General features: G+C 41.7%; 2 protein-coding genes, 1 long non-coding RNA gene, 1 other non-coding gene and 1 pseudogene across 4 annotated transcripts; 4 read left to right on the forward strand and 1 right to left on the reverse strand.

Annotated features, from left to right (window-relative positions):
- Positions 1–755: 755 nt before the first annotated feature.
- Positions 756–4,178, forward strand: LOC121564989 (annotated as a pseudogene).
- A 692-nt stretch (positions 4,179–4,870) lies between these two features.
- Positions 4,871–6,343, forward strand: LOC123486192. The gene is made up of 2 exons (XR_006659276.1): positions 4,871–4,912; positions 5,135–6,343. It is a non-coding gene; the product is annotated as an uncharacterized LOC123486192 (long non-coding RNA).
- A 1,429-nt stretch (positions 6,344–7,772) lies between these two features.
- Positions 7,773–10,986, forward strand: LOC121564988 (zinc finger and BTB domain-containing protein 18-like). Its single transcript, XM_041875954.2, has 3 exons — positions 7,773–8,659; positions 9,058–9,188; positions 9,388–10,986. Exons 1-3 carry the CDS (start codon positions 8,374–8,376, stop codon positions 10,594–10,596), a joined length of 1,626 nt encoding a protein of 541 aa, XP_041731888.1. The 5' UTR covers positions 7,773–8,373; the 3' UTR covers positions 10,597–10,986.
- Positions 10,987–17,336: 6,350 nt separating this feature from the next.
- Positions 17,337–18,642, forward strand: LOC121566623 (oocyte zinc finger protein XlCOF8.4-like). The gene is made up of 2 exons (XM_041876592.2): positions 17,337–17,361; positions 17,594–18,642. Exons 1-2 carry the CDS (start codon positions 17,349–17,351, stop codon positions 18,553–18,555), a joined length of 975 nt encoding a protein of 324 aa, XP_041732526.1. The 5' UTR covers positions 17,337–17,348; the 3' UTR covers positions 18,556–18,642.
- A 10-nt stretch (positions 18,643–18,652) lies between these two features.
- On the reverse strand, positions 18,653–18,726 carry trnac-aca. Its single transcript has one exon. It is a non-coding gene; the product is annotated as a tRNA-Cys (tRNA).
- Between the last annotated feature and the right edge of the window lie 7,470 nt (positions 18,727–26,196).

The raw sequence follows: 26,196 nt of genomic DNA on the forward strand, positions 1-26,196 counted from the left end.
AGAAAGAAAACAGGGGATTGCGGAGGAAACTACAGCTACTGGAACTGAAGATGGCACGGGAGCGCGCAGAGAGGACAACGCGAGAGCGCGTCCTCGCCAGTCGTCCCAGTAGTGTCAAGATCCTCGATCGACACAGAGGAATGGCAAGAGGTACATTTAGCAAAAGGCCGAGGCTGCGCCCCGTTCCCTTCTCATGTGTGACTTTTGATGTGTCAACCACATATACGGTTAACCAGTATTGGGTCTAGGTCCGTTTTTGGATAGTATGCATAATACCCCTGATTACTTAGTGTCTTTGTGCTATCATATTCTCACCAGATTCTTTATTTACTGCTTTTCCTATTATTTACTCATTGAAAACCATGTGATGCATGGAACATAATTATTATAATAATCAAATCTATCTGAATAGTAGTTCAAGAGGTTATGTGAAGTGTTACCTTACATCCTTGACATGACAGTAGCTAACTTTTTACATTTTAGTCATTTAGCAGACGCTCTTATCCAGAGCGACTTACAGTTAGTGAGTGCATACATTTTTTCATACTGACCCCCGTGGGAATCGAACCCACAACCCTGGCGTTGCAAGCACCATGCTCTACCAACTGAGCTACAGGAGGGCTAACCTAACCACCTCTTTTTCCCCAATCACTCTCTCAGGTGAAGGACATCTCACTGGAGGCAACAGGAGCTTTGTGAAGCCAGCGGGACACAATACATGGAGAGATGACCAACCAATCACTGTTGATGAGGGAAGTGGAACCTCAACCCAGCACGTTATCATGATAGAGGTTAGTGTAATAGTGTTACATAAAAATGTACAGTTACAGTGGCTTGCGAAAGTATTCACCCCCCTTGGCATTTTTCCTATTTTGTTGCCTTACAACCTGGAATTAAAATTGATTTTTGGGGGGTTTGTATCAATATTTATTGTGAAACAAACAAGAAATAAGACAATAAAACTGAACTTGAGCGTACATAACTATATACTTTTGCAAGGCACTGTACTTTGTAAATCAAATGTGGCCCGTTCATTTCAGAAAGGCTCCCCTCAGCTATCCACTTGCTTACATGTACAGTGCCTTCGGCAAGTATTCAGACCCCTTGACTTTTTCCATATTTTGTTACGTTACAGCCTTATTCTAAAATTGATAAAATTATTTTTCTCATCAATCTACACACAATACCCCATAATGCCAAGCAAAAACAGGTTGTAATTTTTTGGGGCTAATTTATATATTTTTAAAAACCCCGGAAATATCACATTTACATAAGTATTCAGACACTTTACTCAGGACTTTGTTGAAGCACCTTTGGAAGTGATTACAGCATCGAGTCGCCTTGGGTATGACGCTACAAGCTTGGCACACCTGTATTTGGGGAGTTTCTCCCATTCTTCTCTGCAGATGCTCTCAAGCTCTGTCAGGTTGGATGTAGAGCGTTGCTGCACAGCTATTTTCAGGTCTCTCCAGAGATGTTTGATCGGGTTCAAGTCCGGGCTCTGGCTGGACATTCAGAGACTTGTCGCAAAGCCACTCCTGCGTTGTCTTGGCTGTGTGCTTAGGATCGTTGTCCTGTTGGAAGGTGAACCTTCGCCCCAGTGTGAGGTCCTAAGCTCTCTGGAGCAGGTTTTCATCAAGGATCTCTCTGTACTTTGCTCTGTTCATGCAGCCTTAGAATGTTTTTAAAAATCAAAACATATAGCCCAACATTTGTATCACAACTAAAGTTGCATACATAACTCTAAAATTAAGCATATAGGAGGACCAGTTTCTGTCTTAACCGCTCAACACAGAATAGCCGCATGTGCGCACTCCCTCTGAAATTATTTAGTGAAAATATCCTTTGTATTTTATTCAGCTATGTTCAATTGTATTATTCATACTATAAAATAATATTAAATAATGCCAAGAATTCTAAGCAAATCTTGTCTGCTAAATGAACTAGTGTGGCCCACAGCCATATGGCATAGCCAGATCAGGACCTAACATATGGACAACTCAGAATGTGCTATTCTGTTCTTCTGAAATAGACTACATTTTCTTCATATCATGTTTCTGTAGACCTGTCTAAAATAAATTATGGATTTATTGTGGTGTAGGCTATATTAAGTCTGCATCAGTGGCTATGCGTGGAAGCCAGGAGATGCTTAATGCGTTTGTTGATTAACGGTCAATGACCGTGAGACCGGCAGTTATTTGCTGGACAATCACAGGCTGACAAACTGTAATGACCGCCACAGCCCTAACCTCCTCTCTTCTTGTGTCAGGCTGGAGGTCCTAGGGTCAAGCACGAAAGGACTGAAGTAGAGGAGGACCCACGGCACAGCAGAGACATCCACACTGGAGCATCTGGAGCGCCCCCTGTAGCCACGGAGGATCCCACCACCGCCTCAGCGCAGCCCAGGACCCAATGCAGCATCACGGAGGTCAGTGGAACGCCAAACGCCGTCCTCAAGTCAGAGACCGACACCAAGACTTTAACTGTAACCCACAGGCACTTACAAACAGGATCTGACCACATATCGGACCCAAAGAGACTGGTGGTGGGACCAATGGGCTGTCCTCCTTCTCCCGGGTCAGAGTATTTACCGGTATTTCACCAGAGCCAGAGGATGGATAATTCCTGTGGGGATGGTGATGCGTTAGACACTGGCGGTGATGATCCGTCTTGTTCTTACGCTACAGAGATGGACCCTGGCAATATATCCTTGGGTTTACAGACTGATCTGTCTAGAGGGGACTGGAACCAGTACAGTAGTAGTGTATACTCTGAAGGGTGCCTAGATAAGAAAGGGGAGGGTCTGGTCGTAGAGGAAGTGACTGTGAAAGTGGAGGGCGACGTTCCTCCCACATGGAATGCCGATAGTCACCTAGGAGACGGACACTCACAGGGAAGAGATTTCTTAGATTACAGGGAAAGCTTAGAGACAAATCAAAATGTCGCCACCCACTCCCTTTTACACACATTCAGGGATCGCGACCCAGTGTCCATGTCGATGGGGCCTTCCGATTCATACGGCCACATCCTTTTCGATCAGGGATTGAACTCAAATGACAGGGCTAGAGCCCAGGCTCAGGGAGGGGGAGCAACATCAGGCAATAGTAAAGAGAAACGGTTCCACTGCATGTTCTGTAACAAAGGCTTCAGCTGCCCCCAGACAGTGGAGGTCCACCAGAGGATCCACACAGGGGAGAAACCCTACAGCTGTACCCAGTGTCACATGCGCTTCGCCCAGTCTGGCAGCCTGAAGAGGCACCAGAGGGTCCACACAGGTGAGAAACCCTACAGCTGCCCCCCAGTGTGAGAAGAAGTTCTCCCACCAGCACCATCTGAAGACACACCTCAAGGTCCACACAGGAGAAAGGCCGTTTGCCTGTACGTACTGCGGGAAGAGATTCTCAGAGAGGAGCTACCTCAAGATACACCAGCAGAAAAACCATTCCACCCTATAACATATAAAGGAACCATTCCACTCTATAGCTTCTGAAGTTTAGATCAAACCCTGCATTAAAGACAAAGATACATTTTCATTGTTGTCAGCAGAAAATATCCACAGATGCATTTGGAATAACGAGAGTAACAGATTTCAGTGTTGAATATTCTTGGGTAGAATATTGCATCCAGACATTGTGTGATATATAAGCCTAAAAAGTCTGTTACATATTGTGTTTGTACTGTGTAGGATATATGATGTTCACAAATGCCAATTTCATTACTTCCATTCAACTATTTTATTTTTTCCCATGACACTTTTAATGAGATAATAAATGCAGTTCATGCTGATTTTTAGCTGAGACGTGTATGTGTGGTTTTCATATGGTGTATTTAACACTTGTTTGTTTCATGAACACAAAATGGGACTTTTCATTCTAAGACTTTCATTGACTCTTTAGTATACATCTGATCTCACCCTATTCTGCATATACCCAGCAGCGCTTTATAACCAATATAGACTTTCTAAATATACCTACACACCCACACTAACAAACACCTACTGTTCATGTCAAAATAGTTTAGTCAGGTTTGTCTGATAACTTTTGACTTATCATAGCGGACTTATTTTTACCCACATCATATTTATGTCCACCATGATGGGTTTAACAACAATGAAGTCATTCTGTAACTACAGTATAGGACTCAAACGTAGTGGGGATGGGTAAACACTCCATGTTGAAAGTGTGTTTATTATCTGTGTGTACGTACCTGAGGGAGTGTATGTCTGTGTAATAAGTATAAGCTGTCTATTCCAGGAGGAGGAGGGTCCAGAGGTGCTGCTGGTGAAGGAGGAGGGGTGTGAGGAGGGTCTGGGGAACCCTGAGGGGACCATGGTCATGGAGGACAACCAGACTACACCTCCTCCTGAACCCACAGAGGAACCAGCTGAGCAGCACAGGACCACACACAGTCTCACTGAGGTGAGCCCACTGTGAACTACTGTCTGAATGGTATTAGGTCAGGGCCCGTATCCACAAAGCCTCTCAGAGTAGGAGTGCAGATCTAGGATCGGTTTAGCCTTTTAGATCATAATGAATAAGATTATATGGAAATATCCTAGATCAGCACTCCTACTCTGCGACTCTTTGTGAATACGGGCCCAGGTCTTGATTCATTTTGTCTTACGTGTGGGGCCATGCCTTTGAATTATCAAACCATTAAAGAGTGTCAACTAATCAAATTACACATTATTTTCATAGTACTCATAGCCATCCCTAATTGCCCAATCAGAAGATGCTCCATAGCAGGGTGCTCATATCAGATTTCTTGATCCAATATCCTCTCACTCTGTATCTCTTACAGCCAGTAGACATGGAGGATGGGAAGCCTGATCTGCTGCTAGTCAAAGAGGAGACAATAGAAGACGGACCAGAGAGCATTGACCTGCTGAGTGGACTAAAGATGGGGGAGCAAGGTAAGGGAGACATACATATACAGAACATAATAGATATACTTCAATGGGAATAGTGATGCACCTGGCTATTGTTTTTTTCTTAATTCATAAAATGAAATCAATACAACTTGTTTAAATACAAAAACACAATGTATGAACTTGTAATTGACAAAGTTTTTAAAACTCCACATGTAGAGTTCTCTGGCATGTTTGTAAAGTTTATTTTGTAACCTCTTCCTGCAGGTGGTTGGCTGGAAGCTAACAGAGGAGACTGAGCAGCCATATTGGATTCCCAGACCCAGAGTGGTGCAGCCAAGGGCCCAGGGGACATCATTGAGCAGGCCAGGACCAGAGGCGACATAGTGGAGGTCAATGGATGGGACAGGGTCCTCAACTCTGTGCTGGGAAACAGAGAGTCGAACACAAAACAACAACCAAACAGTCTCCATGATAACAGTCTGGTTGAGACCAGGGCGAGGCGTAGATTTGGTCTGCAAGGACGGGGAGGTGTCTGTACGCGGCTCGACAGAACAGACACAGACTCTGCTAGTGATGCTCCGTCCTGCTCCTATAGTTGTGATTCAGAGAGACTGATGGTGCCTCAGGTTAACTCCCCTAACAGGTGCTGCCTTCAGCCTGCCTTCTATAGGATCTATCAACTGGAACATGGACCCTGCGACAACAGACACTCCCTGGCCTTCATGCTCCTCACAATCTCCTAATGTTAAACCAGACCTCAGACAATGCCAGTGCCTCAACACTAAATGGCTACACAAGCCCATTGACAAATGACAGTGGTAGTGATGCTATCAGCAGATCCGGTGGTAAAGAGAAGTGCTTCCCATGTTCGATTCTGTGGGAAAGTCTTCAGTTTCTGCAAACAGATGGAGATCCACTAGAGGATGCACACGGGGGATAAACAGTTTGGCTGCCCCTTGTGTGAGAAGATATTCTCCCACCAGAACCAGCTGAAATGCACCTGAAGGTCCACACGGGAGAAAGGCTGTTCGTCTGTACGCACTGCGGGAAGAGGTTCTCAGAGAGGAGCTTCCTCAGGATACACCAGCAGAAAATGCACACGGTCCATGTATAGAGTATTGTAATGTAGTACTAGTTAGTTTGTAGTTCATTCGGTTGGTTTTTGATGTATAGGGAACTGGATGAGGTGAACTTAAGAAATTTAGATACTGGTGTTTTATAGTGAGAAGGATTGTGCCTTAATTCATGTTTACTTGAAATGAAGGTGTGTAATGTAATGTTTAACCTTTTCCAAACAATTCAAAAATGTATTTGATCAAAGCGAGGGTATCAGATTTACAGAAAATGTTAAGTGTTAACATAGTGAGAAGTTATTCTACTTGACATGTATCGTTTTGTGCAATAAAAGTACTGTACTTCAAATGATGTTAGTGTATGACCATTTTGTTGAAATAAAATACAAAATTGACTGTGCTGACTGGCTTGGATATGTTTTTATTGTTGCAGGGACTGAGTTTCCCTTATCTCAGTCTAACCAAAACATTCTACTTAATTCTTGAATCAACACATATGGATTTAAAAATAAATAATGGCTCCATAATAGGCTTGACTGTGGTTAGCATTTTTTTTTACATCATGTCATGTTTCTGTGTGTACAGCAAAGAGTTTCTTATTAACCTTTATGCTTTTCTGTACAATCTTTGTTTGCAGTCCATGAAGACCTGTAGATATCCAGTGTTACTGGTGGGAGAGAGTGGACCTCTGAGGTGGCTAGTCACAAACCCTGATCCTGGATCAGGAGCCATCGCTCTTCCTTCCTGAGTCGGGACCAGGACCCAACCGCGAAGGACCGAGACTTCACCACAACATAGAACACGACAGGTGGAGTGAACAATCTCTCCTGGTGGTCATCAGAGAGACCGAGGCTCCAGTCAGGGATCCAGTCTGCAGCCCAGACCCTTCTCTTCACAGTCTCAGTGCAGGGATGAAGCAGGGCCTGGTGCTGATAGCGATAGACCCTCCTGTTCCTATGATACAAACACCACAGTATCCATGATGAACAGAGGTCACCTTGGACTTCAGAGAGTGGTGGGAGACCCCCCTGATGGTAGTTTATCAGGAAGTCTGTCTTCTCCTTCAGCGTCACGTTTAATGCCTGGTGACTGGATTCATAGAATACCTGGGCCTGGGTCTAGCCTTCCTCAGCTACCTCAGGGTTACCCCACCAATACAGACAGGGTCAGGATGGGTGTTCACCACGAGAGGCACCTAGCCTATAACACAGCACACAATCCCAACAACACCCAAACAATGGCTAGAGGTCCAGGAGGAAGCTCAATGACTAAGGAGGGCTTCTTTTTCCTGAGTATCCTTATCAGACATAGGAGTGTCCACAATAGGGAGAAATCGTAGCAGTGTGGCTTGAGATGACCCATTCCCATTCAACATTCTCTGATGTGTGGACCTCCAACCATCTTTGTTGTACGTTTTGAAAGTTGAAATTTCTATGTTATTCCCATTTTAGTACCTTATCAGCCACCCTGTATTCAAGAGCATGCTGTGTCCCAACCGATGGCAGGCACAACACAAACAACTCAGATTATGTTAAACTGGGTCTAAGATACAACATATGCAAAAAAAGAGTTTACGAGGTTTTAAATAATTGAAGTTGAAGGTTAAATGTAAAAAAAATTTTTTAAGACATTATCAAACAGTTTGACAATACTGTTTGTACGTTTTTAAATTACATCAAACACAACCGTTTATCTTTTCCAGTGATGAAGACATGGATGTCTCATGGCATGGTGGGGTATGCAAAATGGTTCAACCTTGAGCGCCTGTTTTGGCATTAAGTTCCAAAAAGTCACTTTCTGACCACTTCCACCATGAGCAGATATGTATGGAAAGTTTCATTCAAATCAAAAAGGGTTTTATAGGAGGCTAATTAAACACATACCCCTCATTAACTTGTCATTTGAAACAGACTTGTAAATTCCTGTATTTAGACACAGTAAACATAGGCTAGATAAAAGGACAGTTTAATATTTACCGTACTGAGGTGATGTAGATGGAATAAAGTCATTCTATTGTAATGTATTTTATTCTACTCTATTGCTGCTAACACACTGTTCTTTAAACAAGTGATCTAAGCTTGAAAGACTGATCATGAATAGGAGATGAAAGACTGATCATGAATAGGAGATCAGCAGTACCGTATTTTAAAGAACAGCGCGCATACGCTTTTCATTTAGCCACACCCTTTGAGCTACAACATCCTTTCTCTTCCGTATAAACGGAAGTAAACAGTAACTAAGAATAATTTCTACGTTAGCGTTTTTGTTGTTATTTAGACGTTTATTAACACCCTGGAATTCAAAGTATGACTCATTTAACTGCACATGATCACATACTTACCCCATGTAGTCTTTAATCCGCGTTGGAGACAGGACTTGGTTAATATATGTTAGCTATCTAGGTAACGCTACCTAGCTGCTAAATTGGTTATGGCTGCTAACTGTATGGTTTTTCACACTCAAATAGCCTCCATAATGGAGGTGTTAGCGAATGCCGCCGTGGCAGAGGTCTGTAAACTCGTAGACGACGACTATGCAGTGTTTCGTTTGGAAATAACTCAAAGCCAGAAAGAAAACAGTGCATTGCGGAGGAATCTACAGCTACTTGAACTGAAATTGTCACGGGAGCGCGCAGAAAGGACAATGCGAGAGCGCGTCCTTGCCAGTCGTCCAAGAAGTGTCAAGATCTCCGACCGATACAGAGGAATGGCAAGAGGTAACTACATTTTGAAGAAGGCCAAAAATGCCGGGCCTGTCGCCGGTTCTTCTCTGCGCATGTGTCATGTTAGATGCGTTAACCACATATATGTTTAACCAGAATTGGGTCTTGGTCAGTTTTTGGATAGGTGGTATGCAATAATTCATCTGATTACTTAGCTAGCTATCTTGCGCAAAGCCACAATATAACTTAACCAAATTCTTGATTTACTGCATTTCCTATTATTTACTCAATGAAAACAATGTGATACATGGAACATAATGTATTGATCAATAAATAGCTTGTGTTACCTTACATTCTTGCCAATGCTAGGCAGTGTCAATAGTGTACAATATAGCGTTGAGCATTGACAGTACCGAACCTAACCACCTCTTTTCCCCCAATCACTCTCTCAGGTGAAGGACATCACACTGGAGGCCACAGGAGTTTTGTGAAGCCAGCGGGACACACTACATGGAGAGATGACCAACCAATCACTGTTGATGAGGGGAGTGGAACCACAACCCAGCACGTTATTGTGATAGAGGTTAGTGTAATAGTGTTACATTAAAATTACAGTACATCAAATGTGATCAGTTTATTTCATTAAGACTCCCCTCAGCTATTCACTTGCTTACATGTACATCCTTATTTATCTGCCATAGGGGAGCTTGTGAGACTTCCCTATGACATTGTTATCTAATTCAACTCAATACCAGTAACAACCTCCTCTCTTCTTGTGTCAGGATGCAGAGGCTGCAGGTCCTGGGGTCAAGCAGGAGAGGACTGAAGGAGAGGAGGACCCACGGCACAGCAGAGACATCCAGACTGGAGCGGCTGGAGCGCCCCCTGAAGCCACGGAGGACCTCAACACCGCTGCCGCCGTGCCCAGGACCCGACGCAGCATCACGGAGGTCAGTGGAACGGCGAACTCCGTCCTCAAGTCAGAGACAGACACTGAGACTTTAACTGTAACACACAGCCTCTTACACACAGGATCTGACCACAGATCAGACCCAGAGAGACTGGGATTGGGGACACTGGGCTGTCCTCCTGCTCCTGGCTCAGAGTATTTACCCGTATTTCACCAGAGCCAGAGGACGGTTCATTCCCATGGTGATGGTGACGCGTTACACTCTGGCAGTGATGATCCGTCTTGTTCTTACGCTACAGAGATGGACCCTGGCAACATGCCCTTGGGTTTAGAGACACAGAGTGATCTGTCTAGAGGGGACTGGAACCAGTACAGTAGCAGTGTATACTCTGAAGGGTGCCTAGATAAGAAAGGGGCGGTTATAGTCGTAGATGAAGTGACTGTGAAAGTGGAGGGTGACTCTCCTCTGACATGGAATGCGGACGAGACTCACTTAGGAGAAGGACACTCGCAGGGCAACTCCAATGACTTCTTAGACTACAGGGAAAGCTTAGAGACAAATCTAAATGTCCCGACCCACTCACCTTTACACACGTTCAAGGATCGCGACCCAGTGTCCACATCGATGGGGCCTTCCGATTCACACGGCCGCGTCCTTTTCGATCAGGTATTGGACCCAAACGACAGGGCTAGAGCCCAGGCACAGAGAGGGGGAGACACATCTGGCAACAATAAAGAGAAACGGTTCCTCTGCATGTTCTGTAACAAAGGCTTCAGCTGCCTCCAGAAGGTGGAGATCCACCAGAGGGTCCACACAGGAGTGAAACCCTTCAGCTGTACCCAGTGTAACATGCGCTTCACCCAGGCTGGCACCCTGAAGAGGCACCAGAGGGTCCACACAGGGGTGAAACCCTTCAGCTGTACCCAGTGTCACATGCGCTTCGCTCAGGCTGGTGACCTGAAGAGGCATCAGAGGGTCCACACAGGGGAGAGGCCGTTTGCCTGTGTGCTCTGCGGGAAGAGGTTCTCAGAGAGGAGATACCTCAGGATACACCAGCAGAAAAAACATTCCACTCTATAACATAAAGTAACCATTCCACTTGATAGCTTCTGACATTTAGATCAAACCCTGCATGAAAGCTAGACTCAGCGAGATGACATAGATGCACAAAGTAAACCTCAGGAGTAGGTCAATTTCTACAACAACTAAGAGCGGTGTAGTGCAAGGCCAAGACATTGTGGGATATACAGTGCCTTCACAAAGTATTCACACCCTTTTACTTTTTCCACATTTTGTTGTGTTACAGCCTGAATTTAAAATGGATTAAATTGAGATTTTGTGTCACCGGCCTACACACAATACACCATAATGACTAAATTAAATCTGCTTAACAAATCATGTAATAAGTTGCATGGAGTCACTCTGTGTGCAATAATAGTGTTTAACATGATTTTTGAATGACTACCTCATCTCTGTACCCCACACATACAATTATCTGTAAGGTCCCTCAGTCGAGCAGTGAATTTTAAGAACAGATTCAACCACAAAGACCAGGAGGCTGTCTGAAGGAATTGATGAGTGTTGGAATAAATATATACACAAATGTACAGTGTAAATGTTTGAGGTCCTCCAATCAGGGGTGGGGATGGGGATGGGATTATTGTATGTTTTGCGTTCCGGCATCTCGGGCAGGTGGGGGCAAGCGCACCCTCTCGGAGCGGCCATTTTGTGTTGTCTGTATTGTTTTAAAGAAAGAAAATGTTATATATATATATATATATATATATATATATATATATATATGCATACACCCACAGTGCATTCGGAAAGTATTCAGACCCCTTGACTTTTTCCACATTTTGTTACGTTACAGCCTTATTCAAAAATTGATGAGAAAAATAAATATTTAATCCATCTACACAACAATACCCCTTAATGGCAAAGCGAAAACTGGTTTTTAGAAATAATTCATTCCAAAGAGTTCAATCTTGGTTTCATCAGACCAGAGAATCTTGTTTCTCATGGTCTGAGAGTCCTTTAGGTGCCTTTTGGCAAACTCTAAGAGGGCTGTCATGTGCCTTTTACTGAGGAGTGGCTTCCGTCTGGTCACTCTACCATAAAGTGTGCAAAGCTGTCATCAAGGCAAAGGGTGGCTATTTGAAGAATCTCAAAATAAAATATATTTTGATTTGTTTAATACTTTTTTTGGTTGCTATATGATTCCATATGTGTTATTTCATAGTTTTGATGTCTTCACTATTATTCTACAATGTCAAAAATAGTAAAAATAAAGAAAAACCCTTGAATGAGTAGGTGTGTCCAAACTTTTGACTGGTAGTGTATATATATATATATATATATATATATATATATATGTGTGTATATATATATATATATATTTTAAGACCAGGGAGGTTTTTCCAATACCTCACAAAGAAGGGCACCTATTGGTAGATGGGTAAAAAAAAAAGAAGCAGGCATTGAATATCTCTTTGAGCATGGTGACGTTATTAATTACACTTTGGATGGTGTATCAATACACCCAGTCACTGTGTCCTTCCTAACTCCGTTGCCGGAGAGGAAGGAAACCGCTCAGGGATTTCACCATGAGTCCAATGGGGACTTTAAAACAGTCACAGAGTTTAATGGCTGTGATGGGAGAAAACTGAGGATGGATCAGCACAATTGTAGTTACTCCACAATACTAACCTAAATGACAGAGTGAAAAGAAGGAAGCCTGTACAGAATAAAAATATTCCAAAACATGCATCCTGTTTGCAATAAGGCACTAAAGTAAAACTGCAAAGAAAGTGGCAAATACAATGTCCTGAATACAAAGCGTTATGTTTGGGGCAAATCCAACACAACATCACGGAGTACCACTCTTCAAATTTTTTTCAAGCATGGTGGTGGCTGCATCATGTTATGGGTATGCTTGTCATCGACGTGGAATAAGTCAAGGGCTATGAATACTTTCTGAAAGCACTGTATAAGGCATGAGTATACCAAACATTAGAAACACCTTCTTAATATTGCGTGTGTCCCCCCCCCCTTTGCCCTCAGAACAGCCTCAATTCGTTGGTTTATGGACTCTACAAGGCGTTGAAAGTGTTCCACAGGGATGCTGGGCCATGTTGACTCCAATGCTTCCCACAGTTGTGTCAAATTGGCTGGATGTCCTTTTGGATAGTGGACCATTCTTGATACACACAGGAAACTGTTGAGCGTGAAAAACCAAGCAGCATTGCAGTTCTTGACACAAACCAATGCGACTGGCACCTACTACCCCGTTCAAAGGCACTTAAATATTTTATCTTGCCCATTCACCCTCTGAATGGCACACATACACAATCCATGTCTCAAGACTTACAAATCCTTCTTTAACATGTCTCCTCCCCATCATCTACACTGATTTTAAGTGGATTCATCAAGTGATCATAGACTGATCAGGTGAAAGCTATGTCATAGAAAGAGCAGGTATTCTTAATGTTTGTTATGAGTTTCTCTGGTATCAAGGAATGAAGGATACAATAATATATTTAACACTTAGATGGAGAGTTGATACATGTATTTAATGTACGGCACCGGGTTCGTATAACAAACGGCACGTGCGTTGCCCTTTGTCATCTGAACTCCCCACCGGATTCAACGTAGCAAGATACACGTGGGTTTCATCTCACTATTCGAATGATAGGCATACAAAATCTCTCAGTTTATGTACTGCTTGGCAAGCTAATTCCACCCAACAGTTCCAACCATTATTAGAATACACTCCCAACTACAATAGTATCACCCTATATGGTATCATCTTGCACCCTAGTCATGAAATTCCATCACATACTTCTTCTAAGATTAGCACCAGTGGCCCCCCAGTCTTCCTTGGCACGCATACCTTCTGGCACCCACCAGTGACAGATATAAATACATGGAATGTCCTCATCCTCAAAATCCTATGCAGCACAATATCAAAGACATTAACAAATCCTGTATAAAAAACACGTCATATCAATGTTTGTATACTCAGTGTACAGTATAAGCTTAAAAAGTATTTTAGGCCTACATATTGTGTTTGTACTGTGTAGGCTATATGATGTTCACAAATGCCTGTTTCATTACTTCCATTCAACTAGTTAATTGTTTTCCCATTACACTTTTAATGAGAAAATGAATGCAGTTCATCAAGTTCATGCAGATATTTTGTTAAGACGTGTTTGTCTGGTTTGCATATGGTGTATTTAAAACTTGTTTATGGTTAATAAACACAAAATGGGACTTTTCATTCCAAGACTTTCATTGAGACTCTCTTTAATATACATCACTTCTGATCTCACCCTATTCTGCATACACCCAACAGTGCTTTATAACCATTATACACTTACTAAATATACCTACACACTAACAAACACCTACTGTACACGCCAAAATAGTTTAGTCTGACTTTTGACTTATCATTGCTGACTTTTTTTTTTATCCACATGATGGGTTTAACAACAGTATGTCTATTTTTCTGTATATCTAATAGGGCCGGAACGATACCAGTTTCGCGATATTCTTTAGTGTCGTGACAAGGAAACAAAACACGAAGCGGATTTATATTTTTTAGGAAAACAGCCCTAATGTTGAAAACAAACATAATTGTGTTTTCATCCAGAGTCACATTTATTTATTTTCCATAACACACAATATACAGCAGGTTTTTAAAGGACCAAAGAGTCCTTTAAAGGAAATGGTTCCAATCGTTTTTCCACCATTCATTTTTCCCATAGGGGATTTTAGAAACACTTAAAATAAGGGCTGTGTTTCATGTAGCCTTACCTGACGTGACTCTTTGATAACCATGTAAATCTCTCTAGGACAAGGTGACTTTTATCAATTATATTGTGCTGTATTTATCCCCCCAAAATGAAATGCTAATTAGCTGCTAATGTGGCTATCATAAAGAACTACAAATGCCATGATGATCTGGACGAGACTACCAAGTCGAGGCAAATGTAAGATTCTCTGGATTAACTATCTAATGTTAGCTACATTTAGTAATGATTAAATTGGCTAAATTTCTTTAAATGGACAATTGTGAACTGTCTCGTGCAAGTAAATTGACACAATACCTGTTAGCAAAGGTGTCAACTAGAGATGGCGTGCAGGAGTTGCAGGGATTTGTAGTCTTGCATGATGTCTACTTTGATGCTAATTAGCATTTTCGAATCTGAGAGTAAATAGTGTAAAATATATTGATAAAAGTCACCTTGTCCGAGAGAGATTTACATGGTTATAAAAACGTCACGCCGGGTAAGCCTACACGAAACACAGCCCTTATTTTAAGTGTTTCTAAAATCCCCTATGGGAAAAATGAATAGTAGAAAAACGAACTATTTCGCAGTTTGACCGCTAGGTTTTCTGGGTATTATGACACCTCCACAATGGGGCTCTATGGGCATGATGCCTCTGCCCCAACCAATGGCATTTCTTAAAATAGGTCAAATTCAAGGTTTGCTTTTCTTCCGATGGTCTGTAGCAAAATGTTGTGTGCCAATATTGTATTGATGCGTCCTTGACAAGGCTACTAGCTACTACTGTTAGACAACATCCCACGTTTTTGTTTCTCTTTCCCACACATCCATGTGCTTGGAAAAAATGTAAATGAGGTCCTTACAATATGTACGTTTATCGTACATCGTAAGAAAAAAAAAACTGAAGAGCCTTATGGATTTGTCAGACGTGTGCTACAATTTAGCGTTCTGTCATGTGCAAATAAATCAACTTTTTTAATTGGCTGATACGCATTTTGAGCCTGAGAAACTATTTAAATGTAAATAGTTGTTTATGTTTGCAAGTATGGCCCCGCAATGTTTAAAGTGTGTTTATTATCTGTGTGTAACGTACCTGAGGGAGTGTATGTCTGTGTAATCTGTATCACCCCTCTCTTCCAGGAGGAGGAGGGTCCAGAGGTGCTGCTGGTGAAGGAGGAGGGTTGTAAGGAGGGTCTGGGCAACCCTGAGAGGACCATGATCATGGAGGACAACCAGACTACACCTCCTCCTGAACCCACAGAGGAACCAGCTGAGCAGCACAGGACCACACACAGTCTCACTGAGGTGAGCCCACTGTGAACTACTGTCTGAATGGTATTAGGTCAGGGCCCGTATCCACAAAGCCTCTCAGAGTAGGAGTGCTGATCTAGGATCAGTTCTGCCTTTAAGGTCATAATGAATAAGACTACAGTAGGTAGACAGGTGGTGACCTGATCCTCAATCAGCACTTCTACTCTGAGATGCTTTGTGGATATGGCCCAGGTCGTGATTAAAGTGTAGGACCATGCCTTTGCATTATCAAACCATTAAAGAGTGTCTAGTAATCAAATGTACTAACACGTTTGCATAGTGTCAAATCAACTAATTGCCCAATCAGAAGATGCTCCATAGCAGGGTGCTCAGATACAGAGTCTTTGAGTGGAAAATCTATTAGACAGTGCAAGAGCTGCTGCGGCAGCATCTTGTGGTGCTTTCAAGACAACTGACAACTAGGAACTTCAGGTCGGAGCCAAGGTGAATGCACCAATTTGTAAGTCGCTCTGGATAAGAGCGTCTGCTAAATGACGTAAATGTAAATGTAGAAAGAGGACCGAGTTGGAATTCCGAGTTGGATGACTGTTCAAAATGGATTTTCCCAGTTGGAGCAAATTATTTTCCTGCGTCACACACCACTTTGCAATGAGCTGGAGGCAGTATAGAAGAATAGAATAGAATAGTATGCATTTTGAAAACATACACTTAATTGTTTGGAACCTGAACGTTTTAATACATATTATGAGGCATAGCTTACATTGCTTGAAAGTAGCATATTAGATCTCCTCTCTTTCTACATTTCTAACGGATATTTTCATCTCTGTCACCTGAAACTGCTCGCTTGTGAAGTGCCCTTTTGAGCAGTGTTTTCCCGCTAATTGCATTATGGAACGAACATTCATGCGTAGACTACTTCCTTGCTGCGCTTATAATATGAAGATATAATAGTTTATGAACATTTTAAGCTAAACGTTCTAATCTGTTGCATCAGCCTCGTTGCTTTTTAAAGTTTTTTTGATGTAGCCTAGTTCTACTGGTTGGATGAATTTGGGATCTATCGTCCCACAACTGTCCCAGGGTCTGTTTGGAATAGGCTACTTCTTTCTCGACAAGCTGACCAATAGAATAGGTAACCTAAACTTTTCTACTTCAGTTGATTGACATAGGCTAGCGATTTGCTGTTTGTTACTCGTCTTGTTGGCTGAGGAAAAGTAAATATGGACAGTTATTCTAATATGTTCAAAGTGCACATCAGAATTCAGTAAGAAGGACCGCAGATCGTTGCATCCTCGACTTGCATGTTCTGTTAATATGAACTACCATATTCTAAATGTGATTTATTTCATTCTGAGCACCGTGGTTGGTGGCTCCTTAATTGGGGAGAAGGGGCTCGTGGTAATGGCTGGAGCGGAATAGGTGGAATGTTATAAAATACATCAAACACATGGTTTCCATTTGATGCCATTCCATTTGCTCCATTCCGGCCATTATTATGAGCCGTTCTCCCCTCAGTAGCCTCCTGTTGTGGGTGGACGCCCTATTCAGGTTACGCACCCAATGCATATTGGTCCGGTATATTTCTCAAATGTCTGCTAAATTAAAATGTTGCCGGTCAAATGTCCGGCGCCACACTTTCCTAACAGAAACCCTGCTCTGTATCTCTTACAGTCAGTAGACATGGAGGATGGGAAGCCTGATCTGCTGCTCATCAAAGAGGAGACAATAGAAGACGGACCAGAGAGCATTGATCTGCTGAGTGGACTAAAGATGGGGGAGCAAGGTAAGGAAGAAATACATATAGCCTACATACAGTAATAGATTATCAATGGGAATAGTGATGCGCCTGGCTATTATATTTTCTTCATTCATAAAATTTAATCAATACAACTTATGTTTACATACAGAAACACATCATGTATGAACTTGACCAGATAATTGAGAGAGAAAAAACTCCATATGTAGAGTTTTCTCTGCCATGTTTGTAAAGTCTATTTTGTAACCTCTTCCTGCAGGTGGTTGGCTGGAGGATGACAGAGGAGACTGGGCGGCCATCTTGGATTCCCAGACCGGTGAAGCCAAGGGCCCGGGGGATGACATCACCGAGCAGGCCAGGAACAGAGGCGACATAGTGGAGGTCAGTGGATGGGACAGCGTCCTCAACTCTGGGCTGGGGAACAACACTGTTAACCACAACCAAAAACAGACAGTTGAACACAAAACAACAACCAAATTTAGTCTCCATGACAACAGACTGGCTGAGACCAGGACGAGACATAGATTTGGTCCGGGGGGACGGGGAGGTGTCCATATGCAGCTGGAGAGAACAGATACAGACTCGGCTAGCGATGCTCCGTCCTGCTCCTATAGTTGTGATTCAGACAGGCTGATGGCGCCTCAGGTTAACCCCCTAACAGGTGCTGCCTTCAGCCTGCCTTCTATAGGATCTATCAGCTGGAACATGGACCCTGCGACAACACAGACACTCCCTGGTCTTCATCCTCCTCACAATCTCCTAATGTTAAACCAGACCTCAGACAATGCCAGTGCCTCAACACTGAGTGGCTACACAAGTCCATTGACAAATGACAATAGTAGAGATGGAATCAGTAAAGCTGGCAGCGCCAAAGAGAAGCACTTCCCGTGTTCGTTCTGTGGGAAAGTCTTCAGTTTCCGCAAACAGGTGGCGATCCACCAGAGGATGCACACGGGGGAGAAACCGTTCGGCTGCCACCTGTGCCTGGCCAGTTTCTCTGACTCGTCCAACCTGAAGAGGCACCAGAGGGTCCACACAGGGGAGAAACCCTACAGCTGCCCCCAGTGTGAGAAGAGGTTCTCCCACCAGCCCCATCTGAAGAGGCACATGAAGATCCACACTGGAGAGAAGCCGTTCACCTGTACGCACTGCGGGAAGAGGTTCTCAGAGAGGAGCTACTTCAGGATACACCAGCAGAAAATGCACACCGCCCATGTATAGAGTATGGTGACGTAATTTACATTTTACATTTTAGTCATTTAGCAGACGCTCTTATCCAGAGCGACTTACAGTTAGTGAGTGCATACATTATCATACTGGCCCCCCGTGGGAATCGAACCCACAACCCTGGCATTTGCAACGCCATGCTCTACCAACTGAGCTACACGGGACTACATCATGTAATGTAGTACTAGTTAGTTTGTTTGTAGATAAATATGTTGGTTTTGGATGTAGTAGGGAACTGGATGAGGTGAACTGAGGAAAGAATGAGTAGATGATATGGTGATGGTTGGTGTGATTGTGTCTGTCAAAATGCTTCACTGATGAAAAGTGACAACCTTGTCCTGTTCTTTGATGCTGGTGTTTTATAATGAGGAAATTATAGTGCCTTAATTCATGTTTACTTGACATAAAGTAGTGAAGATGTGTGTAATGTAAACTTTCCAAAGTATTCTAAAATTAATTTGATCAAAGCAAGGGTACCAAATTTACAGAAAAGTTCAAGTGTTACCATATTGAGAAAAGTTATTGTACTTCATGTTATGTGAGTGTATGACCATTTTGTTGAAATTAAATACAAAATTGACTCTGTGCTGACTGACTAGGTTATTTTTGTCAGAACTGACCTTAAAAATCAACCTAGTGAGTTTTCAGGATTTTCGGCCCATCCTAATGATCGCCTCGTTTGAGGGCTTCCGTAGATCAACGACGTCCTAATTAGTATACATTTTTCCTTAGTTCCTACCCTTATTCCTTCATTCTATTATTTTTCAATTTTATTCAAGCCAAATATCCCTGTGCCCAGTGTTATCAATTCCTATAGACACTCCCCCGTTTGCGTTGTTGTAACAAATTTAGAAATTTAGAACGGATTCTTATCCCACAGCAAAGTGCACACATAAGTCTTTAAACGGTACATCTCCTCAGCGCACACACCCACATAAGCAAACGAACCAACCAGCGCCCAAAATTGTGAGAAATCTCACCTTATGTGCCGGCGTCTTGAGCGGGAGTCACTTCGTAGCTCATGAATGGAACGCTGGAGAGACGCAACACGTCCCAAAGTTCCTCGTCGCCATTCTGTGGTATCGAAATAACGATGCTAATTATGCTGTGATGACAAGAAATCCGCTGACACTGTCCTTGATTATAATGGTTTATTACATCAAAGATTTCAGCGTCAATTTACAGACTCCTGCAGACATCTGGAGAACAACTGACCTAATCTCTAATATGTTATATCCTCCCCGTCCTTTGTTCCAACCATGGTATTTATAATATGTAACATGATATGGGTGGTTTTCCCATAAACCAATCCCTGGCCTCCACATAACAGACTTCCTCTGTTTTAGGGGGCCCCTATAGTAATGCTTTCCAGATGCTTCCGCAAGCTGAGTCAACTTCCTCTAACACACCATTTGCAAACGTCAGCAAAGTCATAAACTGTTTAGATACTACACATGACAAGTAATTTTTCCAACAATTGTTTACAGACATATTATTTCACTTATAATTCACTGTTTCACAATTCCAGTGGGTCCCCGGGACCACCCATACGTAAAAATGTATGCACACATGACTAAGTCGCTTTGGATAAAAGCGTCTGCTAAATGGCATATTATTTATTATTATTATTAACATACACTAAATTGACTGTGCCTTTAAACAGCTTGGAAAATTCCAGAAAATTATGTAATGGCTTTAGAAGCTTCTGATAGGCTAATTTACATCATTTGAGTCAATTGGATGTGTACCTGTGGATGTATTTCAAGGCCTATCTTCAAACTCAGTGCCTCTTTGCTTGACATCATGGGAAAATCAAAAGAAATCAGCCAAGACCTCAGAAAACAAATTGTAGACCTCCACAAGTCTGGTCCAGCCTTGGGAGCAATTTCCAAATGCCTGAAGGTACCACGTTCATCTGTACAAACAATAGTACGCAAGTATAAACACCATGGGACCACGTAGCCGTCATACCGCTCAGGAAGGAGACGCGTTCTGTCTCCTAGAGATGAACGTACTTTGGTGCGAAAAGTGCAAATCAATCCCAGAACAACAGCAAAGGACCTTGTGAAGATGCTGGAGGAAACAGGTACAAAAGTATCTATATCCACAGTAAAACAAGTCCTATATCGTCATAACCTGAAAGGCCACTCAGCAAGGAAGAAGCCACTGCTCCAAAACCGCCATAAAAAAGCAGACTACGGTTTCCAACTGCACATGGGGACAAAGATCGTACTTTTTGGAGAAATGTCCTCTGGTCTGATGAAACAAAAATAGAACTGTTTGGCCATAATAACCATTGTTATGTTTGGAGGAAAAAGGGGTTGGCTTGCAAGCCGAAGAACACCATCCTATAGAAAATGTGTGGGCAGAACTGAAAAAGCGAGTGCGAGCAAGGAGGCCTACAAACCTGACTCAGTTACACCAGCTCTGTCAGGAGGAATGGGCCAAAATTCACCCAACTTATTGTGGAAGGCTACCCGAAACGTTTGACCCAAGTTAAACAATTTATAGGCAATGCTACCAAATACTAATTGAGTGTTTGTAAACTTCTGATCCATTGGGAATGTGATGAAATAAATAAAAGCTTAAATAAATCATTCTCTCTACTATTATTCTGACATTTCACATTCTTAAAATAAAGTGGTGATCCTAACTGACCAAAGACAGGGAATTTTTACTAGGATTAAATGTCAGGAATTGTGAAAAACTGAGTTTAAATGTATTTGGCTAAGGTGTATGTAAACTTCCGACTTCAACTTTAGAAGCATGGTGGCTAGGAAAAACTCACTGTGTTAGAGATGGGCTTGACTGTGGTTAACATTTTATAATATTATGTTATATTCCCTATTGGAATTGACATTTTAGTCATTTAGCAGACGCTCTTATCCAGAGCGACTTACAGTTAGTGAGTACATACATTTTCATACTGGTCCCCCGTGGGAATCGAACCCACAACCCTGGCGTTGCAAGTGCCGTACTCTACCAACTGAGTTACACAGGAATTTGGCCTCTAGGTACCCTCTGTAAGGCCAGAGGTCACCGTAAAGCAGGTCTCAGTAACTGGTATCTGGGCCCCTGAGCTATAAAATCGTTCATGGGTGTCCTTAAGCGATTAAGATGTTTCAAATGTATATTCTATTCAACCCCAAGATCTCCACCTTGATTTAATGCTTTGGCACCGGGCATAGAAGGGTAAAACAGCGAACGGATAAGGCAAGAGTATTTAGGTCAGCCCTCCCCACTGGAGGGGGAGAAGATTTTCTGCTGACCTCTTAGAGGAACATGTCTGTCTTCCCATATGTCTGTCTTTGTCTATTAGACCTTTAAAATATAGAAGTTATTTTACATCTAGCATTTCTCCAAACTTTGACCAGTTTTCAATTCCTAACAATGGCGCTGCAAGCAGGGTGGGCTTCTCATCACCGGAGGCCACGTGACAAAAGAGGTGAGTGCTCTTTCATATTAATTTAGAATTATATGAATTTGATATAGTCGCACCACCTCACCTGTAAAGTTAATGTTAAAAGTACTGACCACGTTTGTCTCTGTGTGTGACCCCAACAAATTGCAAAGACATGAAGTGAATCTGATAACTGTTTGGTGTGTAAATGTGAAAAGCATTGATAAGTGTGTCTCCTTCATACATTTCTGGGTTGCGCACGCTGCATGACTGTCTGTTCTCTGTATGTTTATGTCACAACAGAGCTCTTTTGGCACCTTTTGGGGTGTAGTGTATTGCAATACAATCACGGTAGCTAAAGTGAAGGATTAAATTGAAGTCTCAGCAAGATGAAACTCCAAATGACAGATATGGCACTTTTCATTTTTATGAACTGAGCAGGAGGGAAGGACCTTTTGGTGAAACTCCATATGATGATGCACTGTCCTGATTATTTCATATAAGCAGGATAAAAATGGGTAAGCATGTGCTGGCAATGTGTGATTGACTATGTGCATATGATTTATGGTGAAGGCAACAGTGCATGTTGCGACAGCTGGGTGCTGCAGTTTATAGTGAAGACAGTAGCCTAATGTTGAAGTGATTCCTCAGCAGTGTTCGGTGTAGAGTACTCAAATTACTTTTTTGTCGAAGAGTAACTTAACGCCTTCGTTTTTCAACTGAAGTAATCAGTTACTTAGTTATTTTCAAATAAGCAAAGCGCTTTAGGATAAGGGCAAGGGCTCTTTGGTAATGTATTGTTGTATTTGGATCGATTCTCGAGACAATCAATCAATCAATGAAATGTATTTATAAAGCCCTTTTTACATCAGCAGATGTCACAAAGTGCTATACAGAAACCCAGCCTAAAACCCCAAACAGCAAGCAATGTAGATGTAGAAGCGCGGTGGCTAGGAAAAACTCCCTAGAAAGGCAGAAACCTAGGAAGAAACCTAGAGAGGAACCAGGCTCTGAGGGGTGGCCCCTTCTGGCTGTGCCGGGGGAGATTATAACAGTACATGGCCATTAAGGCCAGATTATTCTCAAGATGTTCAAATGTTCATAGATGACCAGCAGGGTCAAATAAAAATCACAGTGGTTGTAGAGGTTGCAACAGGTCAGTACATCAGGAGTAAATGTCACTTGGCTTTTCATAGCCGGGCATTTAGAGGTTGAAATAGCAGGTGCGGTAGAGAGAGAGAGTTGAAAACAGCAGGTCTGGGACAAGGTAGCACGTCCGGTGAACAGGTCAGGGTTCCATAGCCGCAGGCAGAAGAGTTGAAACTGGAGCAGCAGCACGACCAGGTGGACTGAGATGGAGAAAGAGAGAATTAGAGGGAGCATACTTAAATTCACACAGGACACCGGATAAGACAGGAGAATAACACCAGATATAACAGACTGACCCTAGCCCCCCCGGCACATAAAAAAGTGGTTGTAAATATAAATGAAGATCTCCTCAATTGCACGAGCCCGAGGGGGCGACAAACCGGACAGGAAGATCACGTCAGTGACTCAACCCACTCAAGTGACGTACCCCTCCTAGGGAAGGCATGAAAAGCACCGTAATTGGGTCAGAGGCAGAGAATCCCAATGGAGAGACGAGAACCGGCCAGGCACAGACAGTAAGGGTGGTTCCGTTCACCTTCGCACCCCTGGGCCAGACTACACTCAATCATAGGATCTACTGAAGAGATGAGTCTTTATTTTTTATTTTTTTTATTTTTTAATCTTTTTGTAATCTTTTTGTAATCTTTTTTTGTTTCTTTTATTTTAATTTTTTTGGGGGGGAATGGATCAGCTTAATATTGCAGATAGATTGTATCTTCTATCAATGTAATTGTCTGCATCACTTCCAGTCCCCCATGTTTTTTAAAAATGTTTTTAAAAATATATATATACTCCCCTTTATTACTTTTCAACCCCACCATCCTTTCCCTACTTGGAGTAAATTAGTGAACAACAATGCCCAGGCCTCTACTTCCGGTCTATACTTACTATCTACACCTTATGGACAGAGTTAATTTTACAATAATTATATTATATATATATATATATATATATTTTTTTTTGCTCCTGAACTTCTTCTACTCTCAACCTCTCCGATCATTTTCATGATGTCCATCCGGTTTGCTTCTATATGCCATATCTTTCTAACTGTGCTCTTTCCCAGAAGCTCCCAACATACAACCTATATACTTATTATGGACACAGTATGCTTACATTATTAGCTATCTTTGTTATTATTTGTTGTTATTTGTTATTAGTCCCATCCTTCAACTCTATTCAATACCTCCCATCTATCTCTTAACACCATCCATATAGGATTTCTATTTGCCATATATATTTCAACCGTACTGTGATGTTTTACAAAAGTTCTGAACCTTTCTATTCTCATTGCTTCTACAGATTGTGAATTAAAAAAAACATTTTTGCTAAAAGTATTATTATATTATTGATTGATTGACTATGACTTTTCAGATCACCCAGTAATGCTATCTGCAAGGTTAGTTCCAGGTAAATATTGCAATCCTTTAGCCATTCCTGGACCTGTGTCCAAAAACAAGCTACAAATGGACAGAACCAAAACAAATGATCTAATGATTCTGTCTCTTCACAGCAAAATCTGCAGAGCTGGGAAGATTGTATCCCCCATATAAATAACATTCTATTGGTAGCAAGAATTGTATATAATAATTTAAATTGAAAGATTCAAATTTTTGAATCCGGTGTCGTTTTGCGTGTCAGTTCATAAACACTATGCCATAGGATCGGTACGTCAAAGACCCATACACAAAAATGTATGCACGCATGACTGTAAGTCGCTTTGGATAAAAGCGTCTGCTAAATGGCATATTATTATTATATTATTATCTCTTCCCAACTATTTTGCAATCTATATGGGACGGCTGTCAATCCTTTGGTCCTTAAGTGAAACTGATATACTTTTTATTTATCACAGTTTTCCTTAACCAATTATGTTCTTTAATGCAAGGCCGACAGACAAGTTCCTTACTTTCTCCCCCTTCCACTTTCCTCTTCCACTTTTGCGGTAAGGCTGCAATTATTTGGTTGTAATTTTGGGTAGAGCAGACATTTCCATATGTTTTTGTTAGCTGCATGTGCGACATAACTCCACCAGTCCTACCGATGATATCATTTACGAAGATTATACCTTTTTTAAACATTCTGTCAAAAAATTTAGTTTTTTTGTCAATTAGTATATTTGAATTTAACCACAATATTTGTTGCATTATTTGTTCTGTCGTTTCTGGAGGATTAAATTGAAATTGCAACCAACTTTCTATGGCTTGTTTTAGAAATAGTGACATTTGGGAGATTATTTCCTTTTCATATAACTGAAAGTGAGAGGTTGTAATCTGAATAAAGGGAAAAAGGCCTTTCTTGAACATTGGGTGAGACAATCTTACTAATTTGCTTGAGAACCAGTTCGGATTTAAGTATTTGTATGACTGAAACTTTTAGTGATAGGTCTAATGCTTTAATATTTAATAATTTCTGCCCTCCGAATTCATATTCATTACATAAATATGCTCTTTTAATTTTGTCTGGCTTGCCGTTCCAAATAAAATTGAATATTTTTTTCTCATATCATTTAAAAAACTGTTCGCTAGGCGTAGGCAAGACCATAAGCAAATAGGTAAACTGGGATAATACTAAAGAGTTAATCAGGGTGATTTTTCCACAAATTGACAGGTATTTTCCTTTCCATGGTAGTAAGATCTTATCTATTTTTGCTAACTTTCTATTAAAATTTATTGAAGTGAGATCATTTATTTCCTTTGGGATATGTATTCCGAGTATATCCACATCACCATCAGACCATTTTATTGGTAAACTACATGGTAATGTAAAAATTGTATTTTTTAGTGATCCAATACGTAATATAGTACATTTGTCATAATTTGGTTGTAATCCAGAGAGGTTAGAAAATGTATCTAGATCCTCTGAGGCTGTGGAGGGATTCTAGTTGTGGATTTAAAAGAAAACATGAATCATCAGCGTACAATGACACCTTTGTTTTTAAGCCCTGTATTTCTAATCCTCTGATATTATTATTGGATCTGATTTTAATAGCTAACATCTCGATGGCCACAATAAATAGATATGCCGATAGTGGACAACCTTGTTTCACTCCTCTTGACAGTTTAAAACTTTCTGAGAAATAGCCATTA

The sequence above is a fragment of the Coregonus clupeaformis genome, unplaced genomic scaffold, assembly GCF_020615455.1.
Source record: "Coregonus clupeaformis isolate EN_2021a unplaced genomic scaffold, ASM2061545v1 scaf1053, whole genome shotgun sequence".
NCBI classification, from domain to species: domain Eukaryota; kingdom Metazoa; phylum Chordata; class Actinopteri; order Salmoniformes; family Salmonidae; genus Coregonus; species Coregonus clupeaformis.